At 49.8% G+C, this 14,065-nt stretch overlaps 1 protein-coding gene across 2 annotated transcripts; it reads left to right on the top strand.

Annotated features, from left to right (window-relative positions):
• The first annotated feature begins 5,798 nt into the window (after positions 1-5,798).
• Positions 5,799-7,756, top strand: LOC120973690 (uncharacterized). Of its 2 annotated transcripts, none has more exons than XM_040399648.3 (2): positions 5,799-6,716; positions 7,172-7,473. In XM_040399648.3, the coding sequence occupies exons 1-2, from the start codon at positions 6,168-6,170 to the stop codon at positions 7,247-7,249; spliced, it is 627 nt and encodes a 208-aa protein (XP_040255582.1). In that variant the 5' UTR covers positions 5,799-6,167; the 3' UTR covers positions 7,250-7,473. The 2 variants fall into 2 exon arrangements, with proteins under 2 accessions (XP_040255582.1, XP_040255581.1); XM_040399647.3 differs by lacking the exon at positions 7,172-7,473 and adding an exon at positions 7,601-7,756 and having other exon boundaries at positions 5,831-6,716.
• The last annotated feature ends 6,309 nt before the right edge of the window (positions 7,757-14,065 follow it).

Raw genomic sequence — 14,065 nt, 5'->3', positions numbered from 1 at the left:
CCTGGAAGTTGGCAATGAAACGCTCACACATTTCACCCCAGGAGGAGATCGATCCCGCAGGCAGGTTCAGGAGCCATGAGCGCGCGCCATCCTTGAGGGCCATGGGAAACCAGTTCGCCATGACCTTTTCGTCATCGTTGGCCGCCTCGATGCTTAGCTCATAGAGCTGCAGGAACTCAGCAGGGTCGGGGGTGCCGTCGTAGCGTGGAGGTAGGTCGGGCTTGAACTTCCCGGGCCAGACAACATTGTGCAGCTCGGGAGTGAAGGCTCGGCAGCCCGCGGTAGTCACTGGAGCCCGTCGTGGAGGCGGAGCTTGGTCTTGGTGCCCACGCGTAGCCACGACAGGCGGCGCATGGTCTTGACGTGGTGGAGCTAGAAGCGCAGGAGCGCCTTCCTGCGGGCGCGGGACCTCACGACAGCTTCCTTCTTTATGCGCGGGCGCCCTGTGCGGTGGGTCGCGCCGAGGGGCCACGCGCCTTGGTGCAAGGGCGGCGTCTTGACGTGGAGGTGGCGGAGGTGCTCCATGGGCTTCATCGCCCGCAGCAGGCTCCGGGCGAGGTAGCGAAAGAGACAGCGCGGGCGAGCCCCCGACAGCGCTGACGAGCTCGGCGATGTGGTCCAACCAGTCCTCGTAGAGGTCGTCAACCGGGCGGTAGCGCAGGAGCTCGCGCTCCATGAGCAGCGCAGCCTGCGCGTCCGCCGGCCCACGACGAGCGTGAGACGACGAACCAGCCGGAGTCAGCGATGGGGTGGCGGTGTGTCCGTCACGCCGCACCGAGGGGTGCTGCAACGAAGCTTGTTGCTCGTGCCCCGCCATGCCGGTGGCAGCGTTGGCAGCGGGTGATGGAGAGCGACGGGGAGGCCTGCTGACGGGCGCCGTCTGGGCGACGCGGGCGTTGAGAGCGGCACGGCGCTTGGCGCGAGCTCGACGAGCATCAGCCATGGAAGCAGTGGAACGGTGGCGCGTCGACTGATGAAGGAAAGGCTCCTGTGCACCCCTACCTGGCACGCCAAATGTCGGATTCAGGGTTCCGCAGACCCTTGAGAGGTCCAAACTCTGGGGTGCGCACGAAGAACACTCTCTCCCCAGCCTGCCTACCTAGCGATTCCACGGCCTAGCTCGTCGAACCCGAAGAACAAGAGACACAGGGGTTTATACTGGTTCGGGCCACCTTGCGGTGTAATACCCTACTCTAGTGTGGTGGTGGATTGCCTCGAGGGGCTAAGGATGAACTAGTACAAAGGATGAATAGCCTCAGGAGGTGAGGTGTTCTTGAGCTCGATGAGCTGGTGGGTGTGAGGGTAATCTGAATGATCCGTCCCCTTTATATGGTGGTGGCTAAGTCCTATTTATAGCGGCCTTGGCCCTCTTCCCAAATGTAGGTGGGAAGGGATCCCACAACGGGCAATTTTAAAGGGAGACAACTAGTACAAGCTATCCTGACAAAAGTAGTCTTCGCCTGCCAAAGGCTCTGGTGGTGACGCTGCTGTGGGCTCCGCGATGACCTCCGTCCTGCCGTCTTGGTGGTCTTGGTCTCGTTGCACCGATAAGGAAACCTTTGCCTGATTCCTCGGGACTCCTCGTCTGTGCTTGCCTCCTTAACACCAAAGGGGAAACTGGTACACTGCGCCCGCTGGCGCCCGCCTGGCCTTGGCCGTCATGGCTCACGTCATGTGAACCTCGCGAGGTGCACCTTGCATAGATATCTTCGCTCCTCGGGAGCCAGCCTAGTGAGGCTGCCCCCAGGGAGGTCTTGGTGTCGTCCGCCTCGCGGGGCTTGCCCCCCCCCCCCCGCGCGGGTCTTGCGCTATTGCTGTTGAAGCTGGGCCGTACCAGGCCGTTGATCGAGCCACGCCGTGGACCGCAGGCAGGCAATTCTGGGGACCCCCGTTCCCAGGACGCCGACAGTGCCGGTCTCACGTCAAGGGGGTGCACGAGGCGTCCACAAGCCCAAAGCACCCTCCCTGGGGGGTAGGGCACACCTACGGGGCTTGTGGCCTCCTTGTCCGGTTCCTGGCCCAGCTCTTGTGCTTCGGGGGTCTCTTTTGGTCCATAAAAAACCACCGTAAATTTTTAGCCCATTCCGAGAACTTTTATTTCTGCACGACACCATGGTAATTCTGCTGAAAACAGCGTCAGTCCGGGTTAGTTCTAATCAAATCATACCAAAACCATATAAAATTGTTGTAAACATGGCATGAATACTTCATAAATTATAGATATGTTGGAGACGTATCAGCCACGAGGGGCTAGCACAAGGGATGACCAGGAGGAGGAGGAGGGAGGCGCAGAGGATCAGCGGCGACTCGAGTCGGAGAGAAGGAGAGGAGCAAGAGCGACGGCTGCGCGAGAGATGCGAGGGAGGGAGAGAAGTGAGGTGGGTGAGAAAACCCTAGCCGTATTACGCGATTGGGGATGAGGCTGCAAACCAAGGAAGGTGGCGTCGGGTACGCGAAATGTCAAAAATGCCCTCGCGGCCACCCATTTTTACAGGCAGTGGCACGAGATATTTACCGCGAGATGGTAACTATTCATTCCTACAGTACCGCGGGGTCGATCCGACGGCATGTGTCCTCCAGCGGCTCGATCCGACGATCCATACCCATCAAGTAAACAAAAATGACGGCCGGATGTTCCAATTCGCTGAGAACGCGCGGAGGCTGCCGCGGTTCTTGTTTTAAGATACATTCGTTCTTACAAGTGTAATTACCTGAATTTTGTTGGTCTTTTATAGTGTAACTTAATCAGTAATTCTAGTGTAAATCCCTATGATTTTACAGTGTAACTGGATTTTCTATAATTATAGAGTTTTACAATTTTCAGGATCTAATTTTTAAGATTGACTTTACCTTTCGTAATAGGGTGAAGCGGGGGTGAATGGGATGAAGAATTAGTGAACGTAGAAGGGGGTAAGATTTTTGCAGTAGGAACAGTTGCCGGCCTGTGAATCGTTTGGTGATCCTCCTTGCTGCTGACCAGGGGTAGTGGTTCAGCTTTTGTTTAATCGGGTTTATTTCCCGACCCGAAAATACAAGTACATACAATACGCGCGGGGGGAGGGGGATTGTTTTGGACATACAAGTGGCATCGACTTATTAGTTAGATTTTTTGAATGTTTTCCAATTGCAAAACAATCAAACAGTGAAATGCAAAATAGACACTCCCTAAACCGATCAAACCAAATATGGTACGGATCGAAAGAGTTTTCTAGTTCTTTTTGAGAAAGCGCTCCATATATTCAAGTTAAGGAAATCGTACAAGACCCCGTACATAAGCAGAGACATCCAGGAGGAGACAGAAGGGACGCGTGCAACAACACAACAACAAAGAGGACCCACAAAAAAGAGAAAATTACAATTTGGTCCCTAGAGACCTCTGAGCCAAGCCGCCTCACAGCCCGCCACTGATCCCCTTCACCGTCGAAACCGTTGGAGAGGAAGGGGACATACCTCCATCTGACATGAATCGTGGAGCGCCTCTTCGCGCAATCCGCTCTTTGATGACCGATGAGGTGGTTCACTGCTGAGCAACGAAACCATATCTGTTGGGGCACGTTGGCCGGGGAGAGCCCCGGAGTGCTCCCGACTCCAGATCCGTCGCCTACTGCCAATTAGTTGGGGTAGCCACGCCGGATCTGCCTGCTTCGGACCTCCATCCTTGTGCCTGACTTGAGTTCGATCTGCAAAAGCCGTTGATGTTGCACCCTAAAGGAACAATGCATCGGCCAGCTCCAACACGGGATCTCCCGCTCTTCTCGTCGGCGTTTGAGCTGACCTCGACGCAACGAGGACGAATGCGAAGAACTGAATTCCATGGTGCTGCCACCACCGTCGCCTCGGCAGCAGCACCCAGAAGTCCTAGCCTCACCGCCCCGCAGGGGTGGCAGGAATCTAAGGCCCACACCTCCCCGACGACGCCGTGGAAGACATCGCCATGGCAAGGCAGGAGATGGGGCAAACCTGATTGACGTGGCGTCGCCGCCACCAGAGCGACAGCACACAAATTACTACCCTAACCCTATGTACACGCCAAACACGAATTGCCAGGGTTCCTCGCGCCTCCAGCGGCCGCCGGAGCGGCGAGCGAAGGCGAGGGGGAATCCACAGGTTCGCCGGCAGATGGAGGTGGGACGCCAATAATCCTACGAAACAAGTTACAAAAGGCTACATGACTTTCCTTCCACAATTCTCTTCGGCCCCCTGACCTTAAGTGGGGGTGGGTCCCTCCTTCCCCGTCCCAATCACAACCCTGCCATGTGGCTAATTACGTAAAATATACATTAGCTCGCTCGTAGATGTAGCATTCTCGGGGGGACGCGGTCGCCTCTTGGTATACCTGGCCATGGACAGCCCGACCCGGACGTCCCGACCGGACCCGACGTTGCCCATGGGCCGGGCATGGGCCTAGATTTTGAGCCCGATGGCCAGGCCGGGCTCGGGCCCATCATATTTTGCAGTTTAAGGAAGAGGCTCAGCCTGCGGCCAAAGACATGCTGGGCTTTTCTGAGTGATGGGCCGGGCTTGAGCCCAATTTGTAGGTCCGATGGCCGGGCCGGGCTAAGGCCTAGGTTTTTTGTGTCGGGCTTTGGCAGGCCCGACCTGACAGATGGCCAGGTAGACTTGTGGGTCTCCTCGTGGGCTCCTATAGCAGGGAAAAGGGAACGTAGAGTTTTCTAGGTTGCGCTACTTGTCACACTTGTGCGAAAATCGCCGTGGAATTTGATTTTTTGCCAGAACTTACTTTAGACTTTGACAATTTGCCACTACTTACTTTGTAATTGATCTTTTGCCGCAACTTAGTTTGGACTGTATTCTTTTGCCACTTCATAACACAAAAACAATCTTTGCAAATTCTAGATGAAATGTATGCACAAATCAGTAGACAATTATACCCTTATACTGTATCTCTTTGGCTGGAAAATAAACCAGCCTCCTCCTCGTGCCCTCCTCCACCGTTGAACCACGACAGCGCCATGGCCAACCATGGCGTGAATGTCGTCATCTCGGTCGTCGCTAGTGATGGACACGACGGGTCCAACAACACCTCCTTGTCCTGCCGCGCGACCCAGCGGCTGTGCAGCCGTGACTCCCGGCGACGACTATGCATCCTCCGCTTCGAGCGCTCCTCCCTCGCCGAACCATGGCAGCGACATGGCCAGCCACTGCGTGGACGTCGTCCGCCCGTGCCGTCCTTTCTCCCCCTGCGCGAGTACGATCTCCTCTGCTACGCCTCCCGTCAAGGATGAGCTCGAGATCCATGCGTCCGCGATTGCTTCTGACCATGGAGCTCCATGGCGGGGAGCTACTTGGGCTGGTGGCGGGGAGTAGCGGATGGAGGAGCGCCATGGTGCTTCCCCGGCTACTTGACCCGCTCGAGCACGACACCGGCCACCACCAACTAGAGTGCTATACCATGGCGGAGCAACACCAGCCCATCCACGCCTCAGCGACGGGTGCGCGCTCTCCATCCTCTCTGCTTCACCGGTGCTCCCGACAACGAGGACGCCCTTCAAGGCTCGGAAGTGACGTTGCTCGAGCCCAGGAGAGAGACTAGGGTCGTCGCCGTCGAGGTGGACCAGTAGGCGCCTCGTCTCCTGTTCGTTGAGCCCAGGGACGAGGGAGATGAAAACGAGCGACCGTGTGAGACGAAGGGGATGAACCTCTCGCGCTCTCCTGATCCTGGTCAAACATGGGCAGGGGTATTCTGGTAATTGTATGTGGACCCTACGTGACAGAGGGCAAAATATCAAAGTCCAAACTAAGTTGTGGCAAAAAAATGAATTACAAAGTAACTAGTGGCAAATTGTCAAAATCCAAAATAAGGTGTGGCAAAAAGTCAAACAGTTTTGCTAAAGCACATCTAGATGTGCCATAAGTATTGCACATCTAAGTCTTATGTCATTAGTTTACGTGAAGATTCGCATGGGAATTTTTTTACCTTTTTTTTTCTTTTTCTTTTTATACTTGATTGTGTCACTTAGATGTACAATAACTATGGCACATGTGCCTAGAACAGACCCAAAATCAAATACACCAAAATCCCCAACGCTTGTGCCGAAAATCCCCAACCAACCTAATCTCGCGGAATTCCCCGATTAAACTGTTTCGCAACCTCGCCTATCCCCCTCCCCCGATCTCGATCGAGCCCTCGCCTCCCATCGTCGGCGATGACGATCGATCCGTACGATCAGTTGTTCGCCGCCGACGAGGGCCTCGACCGCTCCCGCGTCCCAGATCCGTTGGAGGAGCTCTTCGCGGAGGACGAGCCCCTCGCCCGGCTGTACATCGACGACTGCTTCCAGCCCACCGGGGACAGCAGTCCGTCCCCACCTACGTCTCCTCGTGCGCCTCCGCCTCCGCCTGCGGACGCGCCGGCTCCTGTCGGGTTCGTCAACGACGACGTCGGGCGCATCGCCTGCCCGCGCGCATCACGGGGCACCGATGCGGGCAGGCGGTGGTTCCCGATCTCGCAGGCTCCCGCCGGCTCCCCTCGCCGCATGTCAAGGCCGGCCTCGGTGTTCACCGACTCGGATCCAACACGGGGGCGTAACGAGCTGGCCCCACCCAGCCCGCCCCGAGACGCCCTGCCGCTCCACCTCGCTTCTCTCCTTCCTCCGGGCTGGGGTCGCCCGGGCTGCGGCAGGTGCACAACTACAGCGCCAACTGAAGTACAGCCTGGGTGCCTAGTTCGCGACGAGGGTCCCTTACAGCACGAGGTAATCATATTCTATTCTATCACCCTGAAGATCTGGATTTCTTCGGTACGGACGCTTTTGTCTTTGTGCTTGGTATTTTAGTTTACTAGCATAATGAGCACACGTTGGATCAATTGAGAAACCACATATGTTACCCTGATATAGTCTGCTGGGCGGTGGATCTGTATACTTTCGAATAATTACAATCAAGTTCATAGGTGCGAAACTGATACCTGATTATACGCCAAATGCAAGAAAGAAAGGAAAAAGGACTGTCTGGGTAATGTTGGTTTGACATCCACCAGTTGAAGCTGTTTTAGCAAAATGCCTATGCAGCTTTGGTTGGACATATTTCAAACCCTTCTTATATGGTTTTAACACTTACACGGCACTGTGTTCCAATCTTATAGTCATGGGAGCATTTTCTGTGAAATCATAATTATTGCACTTTATTTCTTTTGATACATTATCTGAAGGACTGGAGTATCACCAAAGAACTAGCCATGAAGAGCGGTGCGTGGAAGCCTGCTATCCATGTGCCAGCAGAACCATGAGTTGGTCTTATGTGTTTCACCTCTAGCCTACCCCAACCCTGTGTGGGACTAAAGGCTTTATTGTTGTTGTTTTATTTCTTTTGGTACATTGTCAGGCCAGGCACATTTCATAAAGAAAAGGTTTTACATGAGAACTTGAGAAGAAAGAGTTGATGAAGTAAATTATATCCGAACAGTATAACGATGTTGTGGTTGGAATTTACAAAATGTCATTTGACACTGAAGAGATGCTAGTTTTCATAATGCTGTGATTCTGCCCTGGTAGTTTTGGCATAATTTATGCAATGGTGCTGTTAATTCTGCATAATATCAATATTCGAATTTAACAGTATTAACCTAGAGTTTTTGCAGAGTTCGGAGCACTACGTTTGGCGAAGGTTCTGCGACGTGTCAGTTGAGTTCGAGCGCCTTTGGTCAATCTACTGTAGCGACCAGACCTCAAATGGTCTGTGCTGCTGTGCACCAGTGTCATCTCTGGATCAGTAATGCTGACACACACAGTACAAATGGAGGATTTATAACAGAGTAGCAAACACACGCTTATTACATCGAATATCTTCAAAGAGATTAAGTATGATAAACATGGCTTAAGGCCATCTAAAAACGATAACAGCGGAAGACTTGGAAGATAAGTGAGTCCATCAACTCCAGCGGCATCACTGAGTATAAGACCACGACCTAAGGCACCTTACTCGTCGTCTGAAAAGTCTGCAACATGAAACGTTGCAGCCCGAAAACGGGTCAGCACATATAATATGCTGGCAAAGTAACACATAGAGAATAATGAACAATAATAATGCTATACTACATGCATATATGGCTGGTGGAAAGCTCTATGGTTACAGTTTTGCGAAAAAACCAATTTTTCCCTACTTCAAAGGAATAAATTTTATTTAACACATTGAGAAGGTACCTCCAACTCAATCCCAATTAAGTGTCATCATTAACCCAACAAAATTAATTAAAGTAACATGGTGATGAGATTCAAATGATAATCCAGGTACTAGATACTCAAGTTGTCCATAACCGGGGACACGGCTAACCATGATTAGTTTGTACACTCTGCAGAGGTTTGTGCACTTTTCCCCACAAGACTCGACCACCTCCGTTTTATTTCTCACACTGCATGATGTTTGAGAAACGGATGACCGAGACACAGTCTTTCAGAAACAATCACTCTTTACTCTGGATGGACCGGTACACCTACTTTCCCCTACATCTGCTAGCCCACCTCTTCAAGAGATCATGTAACCTACTCAACCATGCTAGAGCCCATAATAGCTTGTGGCTGCACACGGAAGTTTCTAGCATGAATAATCTTATGATCCCTTTGAGCCTGGGTGGCGGTCCTTATACAAACAGACAACACTGGGTTCTCCAGGTGCCTCAATCCACCCAGATGTGAGTTTTAGTTGCCACCTTAGGTAAACCATTATTAACAATCTCACATCTGTCATGAATATCTCTCAAACCCAAACCACGTCTACGAGCATAGCATGGCAATATAATAGCAACGTAGAAGTAACTCCCAAGGGTTTGATAAGAAAACAGGTAATAGGTACTACCTCAACTACTTCCCAATACCCACAGTTTAATTAGATCCTAATCATGCAACCTTTGAGGAATAGATCTAATGCAATAAAAACTGGGTATGGAAGGTATATGATCAAAGTGTTACTTGCCTTGCTGATGATCCGCGAAACCTAGCGATTCGAAGTAACAGGCGGCACACTCCGGGTACTCTATCACAAACAAACAAACAGACAATCAGTACTCATCTAATGCACAGGTAAAACTCGAATGAAAGATCCAACCAGAAAGTTCAACTTAAGAACTCCGGTTTGCAAAAAGAATCAACTCGAACGAAGCAACGAAAGTCAAACGGCGAAAGAAACAAGCTTTGTTTACTAATCTGGATCTAGGTCAAATTTTACAGTAGCAAAAACTTGTTTGAGTAGGTTAAATGGAAAGAGAATTTCGAGACGAAACTCTAGGCGCTTGAATCGCCTGATTCCGATAAACGAGCGAAAAGTTAAACAGAAACGAAGATTCGATCAGAAATCGAATCAGAGATAATCACAGAAAAATCCGACGAAAAAGAAAAACGGACGAACGGTTAAAGAACGGACGTTCGTTAACAGAGAAAAAAACCGATGAACGCGTTCGTTAAAACGAACGGTTCGGTGAACGCTCGCAAAATAACAAAACAAAAAAAACCAATCTAGGTTTTTTTTAAACGAATGGTTTTTTTTTTAAAGAAAACCGGCAACCGAACGGCGGCGAGGTACCTCGTCGGGGGCGGGGCTCCGGCGGGCTCCGGCTGCTCCGGTGGGGCGGCGGGGGTGCGGGGCTCGGGGGGGTGCGAGGGGCGGCGAGGGGGCGGCAAACGGCGGCGGCGGCTCCGAGCTCCGGCTCCGGCGGCGGCGGGGCGGGCAAGTGCGGCGGCGGCGGGATGAGTAGAAGAGGGGGGTGCGGGGGTATAAATAGGGGGGCTCCGGTGGCTTGGGGGAGGGGGCAAGCCGAGCGGCGGGCGTGCGGGTGCCGGACTCCGAGCGGCGGCGGCGCTGCGTGCGCGAGGAGGACGACGCGGGCGGCTGGGCTTCGGCCCGGCGGGCGCGCGCAGTCTTTTTTTTTAAATACGCTCCGCGGAAAAATATTCGTAGAAAAATAAATAAAAGTCCAAAAAAGGTAAAACAAATTTTCCCCGTCTAGTTAGAAAATCTAGAATAGGGTGAACATTTTTTAACACAAAATAAATTTTTGAAAACATGCAATATTTTTAATGCAAATAAAATTGCAAATAAAATCCGAATAAAATCCAATAAATGATTTTAACACTTTTCCTCCAGTATTTCAATTGTTTTGGAGAAGTCATATTTTCTCCTCTCATTTATTTTTAAAATGAAATATTTTTCCGGAGAGAAAATAATTAAAACCAAAATCCTCGTTTTATTATTTGATGAAAATCAAATATGAAAATTCGAGAAAATCCCCAACTCTCTCCGAGGGTCCTTGAGTTGCTTAGGATTTATCGAGGATTTGTAAAAATGCAATAAAACATGATATGCAATGATGATCTATGTATAACATACCAAATTGAAAATTTGGGATGTTACAAACCTACCCCCCTTAAGATGAATCTCGCCCTCGAGATTCGGGTTGGCTAGAAAACAGGTGGGAGTGGTCCTTCCGTAGATCTTCCTCTCGCTCCCAGGTGGCTTCATCTTCCGTGTGGTGACTCCACTGGACCTTGCAAAACTTGATAACCTTACTGCGGGTAACTCGGCTGGCATACTCAAGAATCTTAACTGGTTTCTCCTCATAAGTCAAATCACTTTCCAGCTGAATTGCTTCCAGTGGCACAGTATCTCTCAGTGGTATCTCAGCCATCTCTGCGTGGCACTTCTTCAACTGGGAAACGTGAAATACATCATGAACTCCAGACAATCCTTCGGGCAATTCCAGCTTGTAGGCAACCTCTCCCATACTTTCCACAACTCTGTATGGTCCGATAAAACATGGCGCTAACTTTCCCTTAACTCCAAAGCTCTTCACTCCTCGAAGTGGTGATACTCGAAGATAAACTCGGTCTCCGACTTCGTGAACTGTCTCCTTTCGTTTAGAATCAGCATAACTCTTCTGCCTGGACTGGGCTACCTTGAGCCTATCGCGAATCAACCTCACTTTCTGTTCAGACTCCTTAATCAAATCTGGTCCAAACAACTGACGGTCTCCGACTTCGTCCCATAACAACGGCGTTCTACACCTCCTTCCATACAACACTTCGAAAGGGGCCATCTTCAAACTGGTTTGATAACTGTTGTTATATGAAAACTCCGCATATGGCAAATTGTCATCCCAACTAGATCCATAATCTAGTGCACAAGCTCTCAACATGTCCTCCAAAATCTGGTTGACTCTCTCGGTCTGTCCATCTGTCTGTGGGTGAAAAGCTGTACTAAATTCTAGCCTGATTCCCAATGTTTCATGTAACTGCTTCCAAAACTTCGAGGTAAATTGGGTTCCTATGTCTGATACAATGGTCCTCGGAACTTCATGCAAACATACGATCCTGGTCATGTATATCTTTGCCAACTTAGCACTGGTGTAAGTGGTCTTCACTGGAATGAAATGAGTCACTTTCGTCAAACGGTCGACTACAACCCATATTGAGTCATAGCCTGAACGAGTCCTGGGTAATCCTGTGATAAAATCCATGCCTATTTTATCCCACTTCCATTCGGGTATCGGCAATGGTTGTAGCAATCCTGCTGGCTTCTGATGCTCTGCCTTCACTCTCTGACATACATCACAAACTGCTACATATTCTGCAATATCCTTCTTCATTCCGGTCCACCAGAAAGTATTCTTCAGATCCAAATACATCTTGGTATTCCCTGGGTGAATCGAGTACGGTGAATCATGGGCTTCTTGCAAAATCAACTTCCTGATCTCCGGATCGTTTGGCACATATACGCGGTCCTCAAACCATAAGGTATCGTGCTCATCCTCACGAAATCCCTTGGCTTTTCCTTTGCTCATCTTCTCCTTTATCTCTTCAATCTCCTTGTCTGTCTTCTGAGCTTCTCTGATCCTTTCCATCAAGGTAGACTGAATCTCCAATGTCGCTAAATAGCCTCTTGGAACTATCTCCAAACATAGCTCGCGAAGGTCCTCGGCTAACTCCTGAGGTAACTCTCCTGTCATGAGGGTGTTGACATGACTCTTGCGGCTCAACGCATCTGCTACTACGTTAGCCTTTCCTGGGTGATAATGCAATCTCATATCATAGTCCTTTATGAGCTCCAACCATCTCCTCTGTCTGAGATTTAACTCCTTCTGCGTGAAAATATACTTCAAACTCTTGTGATCCGTGTACACCTCACAATGGTTTCCGATGAGAAAATGTCTCCATGTCTTCAATGCATGCACCACGGCTGCTAACTCCAAATCATGCGTAGCATAATTCTTCTCATGGGGTTTAAGTTGTCGTGAAGCATATGACACAACTCTTCCTTCCTGCATAAGCACTGCTCCAAGTCCTCGACGAGAAGCGTCGCAATAAACTTCATAATCCTTGCGTTGATCTGGTAGAATCAACACTGGTGATGTAACCAATCGTTTCTTCAACTCTTGGAAACTAGCTTCACATTCCTCAGTCCAATTGAATTTGGTGTCCTTCTTCAATAGCTCAGTCATGGGCTTAGCAATCTTCGAGAAATTCTCGATGAATCTCCGGTAGTATCCTGCAAGTCCAAGAAAACTCCGGATTTCTCCAACTGTCGTGGGTGATTCCCAACTTGTCACTGTGTCAACCTTGGCAGGGTCTACTACTATTCCTTCTCCAGAAATAACATGTCCAAGGAATCCAACTTCCTTCAGCCAAAATTCACACTTGCTGAACTTGGCGTATAACTGATGTTCTCTGAGCTTCTCAAGTACCAATCGTAAATGCTCCTCATGCTCTTCCTCATTCTTGGAAAAGATTAGAATGTCGTCAATGAACACCATGACGAACTTATCCAAAAACTCCATAAACACCTTGTTCATCAGGTTCATGAAATAGGCAGGTGCGTTAGTCAGACCAAATGACATAACGGTATACTCATACAATCCATATCTGGTGGTAAATGCCGTCTTAGATATATCCTGCTCTCGAATCTTTAACTGATGGTATCCTGATCGTAGATCGATCTTGGAAAATACTTTAGCTCCTTGTAGGCGGTCAAACAAATCATTGATCATCGGCAGTGGGTACTTGTTTTTTATGGTCACTTCATTCAATCCTCGGTAATCAACAACCATCCTCAGCGATCCATCTTTCTTCTCCACTAGAAGTACTGGTGATCCCCAAGGTGACGAACTTGGGCGAATATAGCCTTTATCCAGTAACTCCTTGATCTGCTTCTTAATTTCCTCCAAATCCTTTGCGGGCATCCTGTACGGTCTCTTAGATATTGGCCCTGTGCCTGGCAAAAGTTCAATCAAGAACTCAATGTCTCTGTCTGGTGGCATGCCTGGCAACTCTTCTGGAAATACATCCGGATAGTCCTTCACCATTGGTACTTCCTCCTGTACAACTCCTGATAAGGAATTTACTTGAGTCCTCTTCGGCATATGACGGGATACATACTTGATCCTTTTTCCTTCTGGGGTGGTAAGCAAAATTGTCTTGCTGGCACAATCGATGTTTTCTCCATACAACGATAGCCAATCCATTCCCAAAATCACATCCAAACCTTGTGATTCCAAAACAATGAGGTCTGAGGGGAAAACATGCCTACCAATGGCCAATGGTATCTGAAAACATCCTTGGGTGGCCATATACTCTGCTCCTGGCGAGGTTACTAACATAGGGTTTCTGAGAACTTTGGTGGACATCTTAAACTTATTCACGAATCCCCTTGATATGTATGAATGCGATGCACCAGTATCGAAAAGAACAGTTGCAGTAAATGACTTAACCAAAAACTTACCTATTACTGCATCAGGCTGAGCTTCAACCTCCTCTACGCTCACGTGGTTCACGTGTCCTTTGTTGAACGGGTTCGGCTTCTTCCCAGAGCTTCCATTGCCATTTCCATTTTGGGCTTCAGGACATTCATTGGCATAATGTCCATTCTTCTGGCACTTAAAGCAAGTGACTTGGCTCAGGTCCCTCTTGGCTGGGGTAGATGGGTTGGTGCAGTTCTGTCCGTTGCTTCCTCCATTCCCATTACCATTTTTAGAGCCATTATGGTTGTGCGAACTACCTCCTCCATGGGTATGCTGAAACTGTCCTCCCGGCTTTGGGGTAAATCGAGGCTTCTGCTGAGC

Source organism: Aegilops tauschii, chromosome 2 (genome assembly GCF_002575655.3).
Source record: "Aegilops tauschii subsp. strangulata cultivar AL8/78 chromosome 2, Aet v6.0, whole genome shotgun sequence".
NCBI classification, from domain to species: domain Eukaryota; kingdom Viridiplantae; phylum Streptophyta; class Magnoliopsida; order Poales; family Poaceae; genus Aegilops; species Aegilops tauschii.
This window is presented reverse-complemented; position numbering and strand designations above follow the sequence as displayed.

What these genes read in the sequence shown, in the direction of transcription:
- LOC120973690 (XM_040399647.3), top strand. Translation starts at nt 6,168, where the DNA reads ATGACGATCGATCCGTACGATCAGTTGTTCGCCGCCGACGAGGGCCTC. An exon ending in AGGGTCCCTTACAGCACGAG is followed by an intron (nt 6,717 to 7,600) that starts GTAATCATATTC and finishes GAGTTTTTGCAG; the next exon opens with AGTTCGGAGCACTACGTTTG.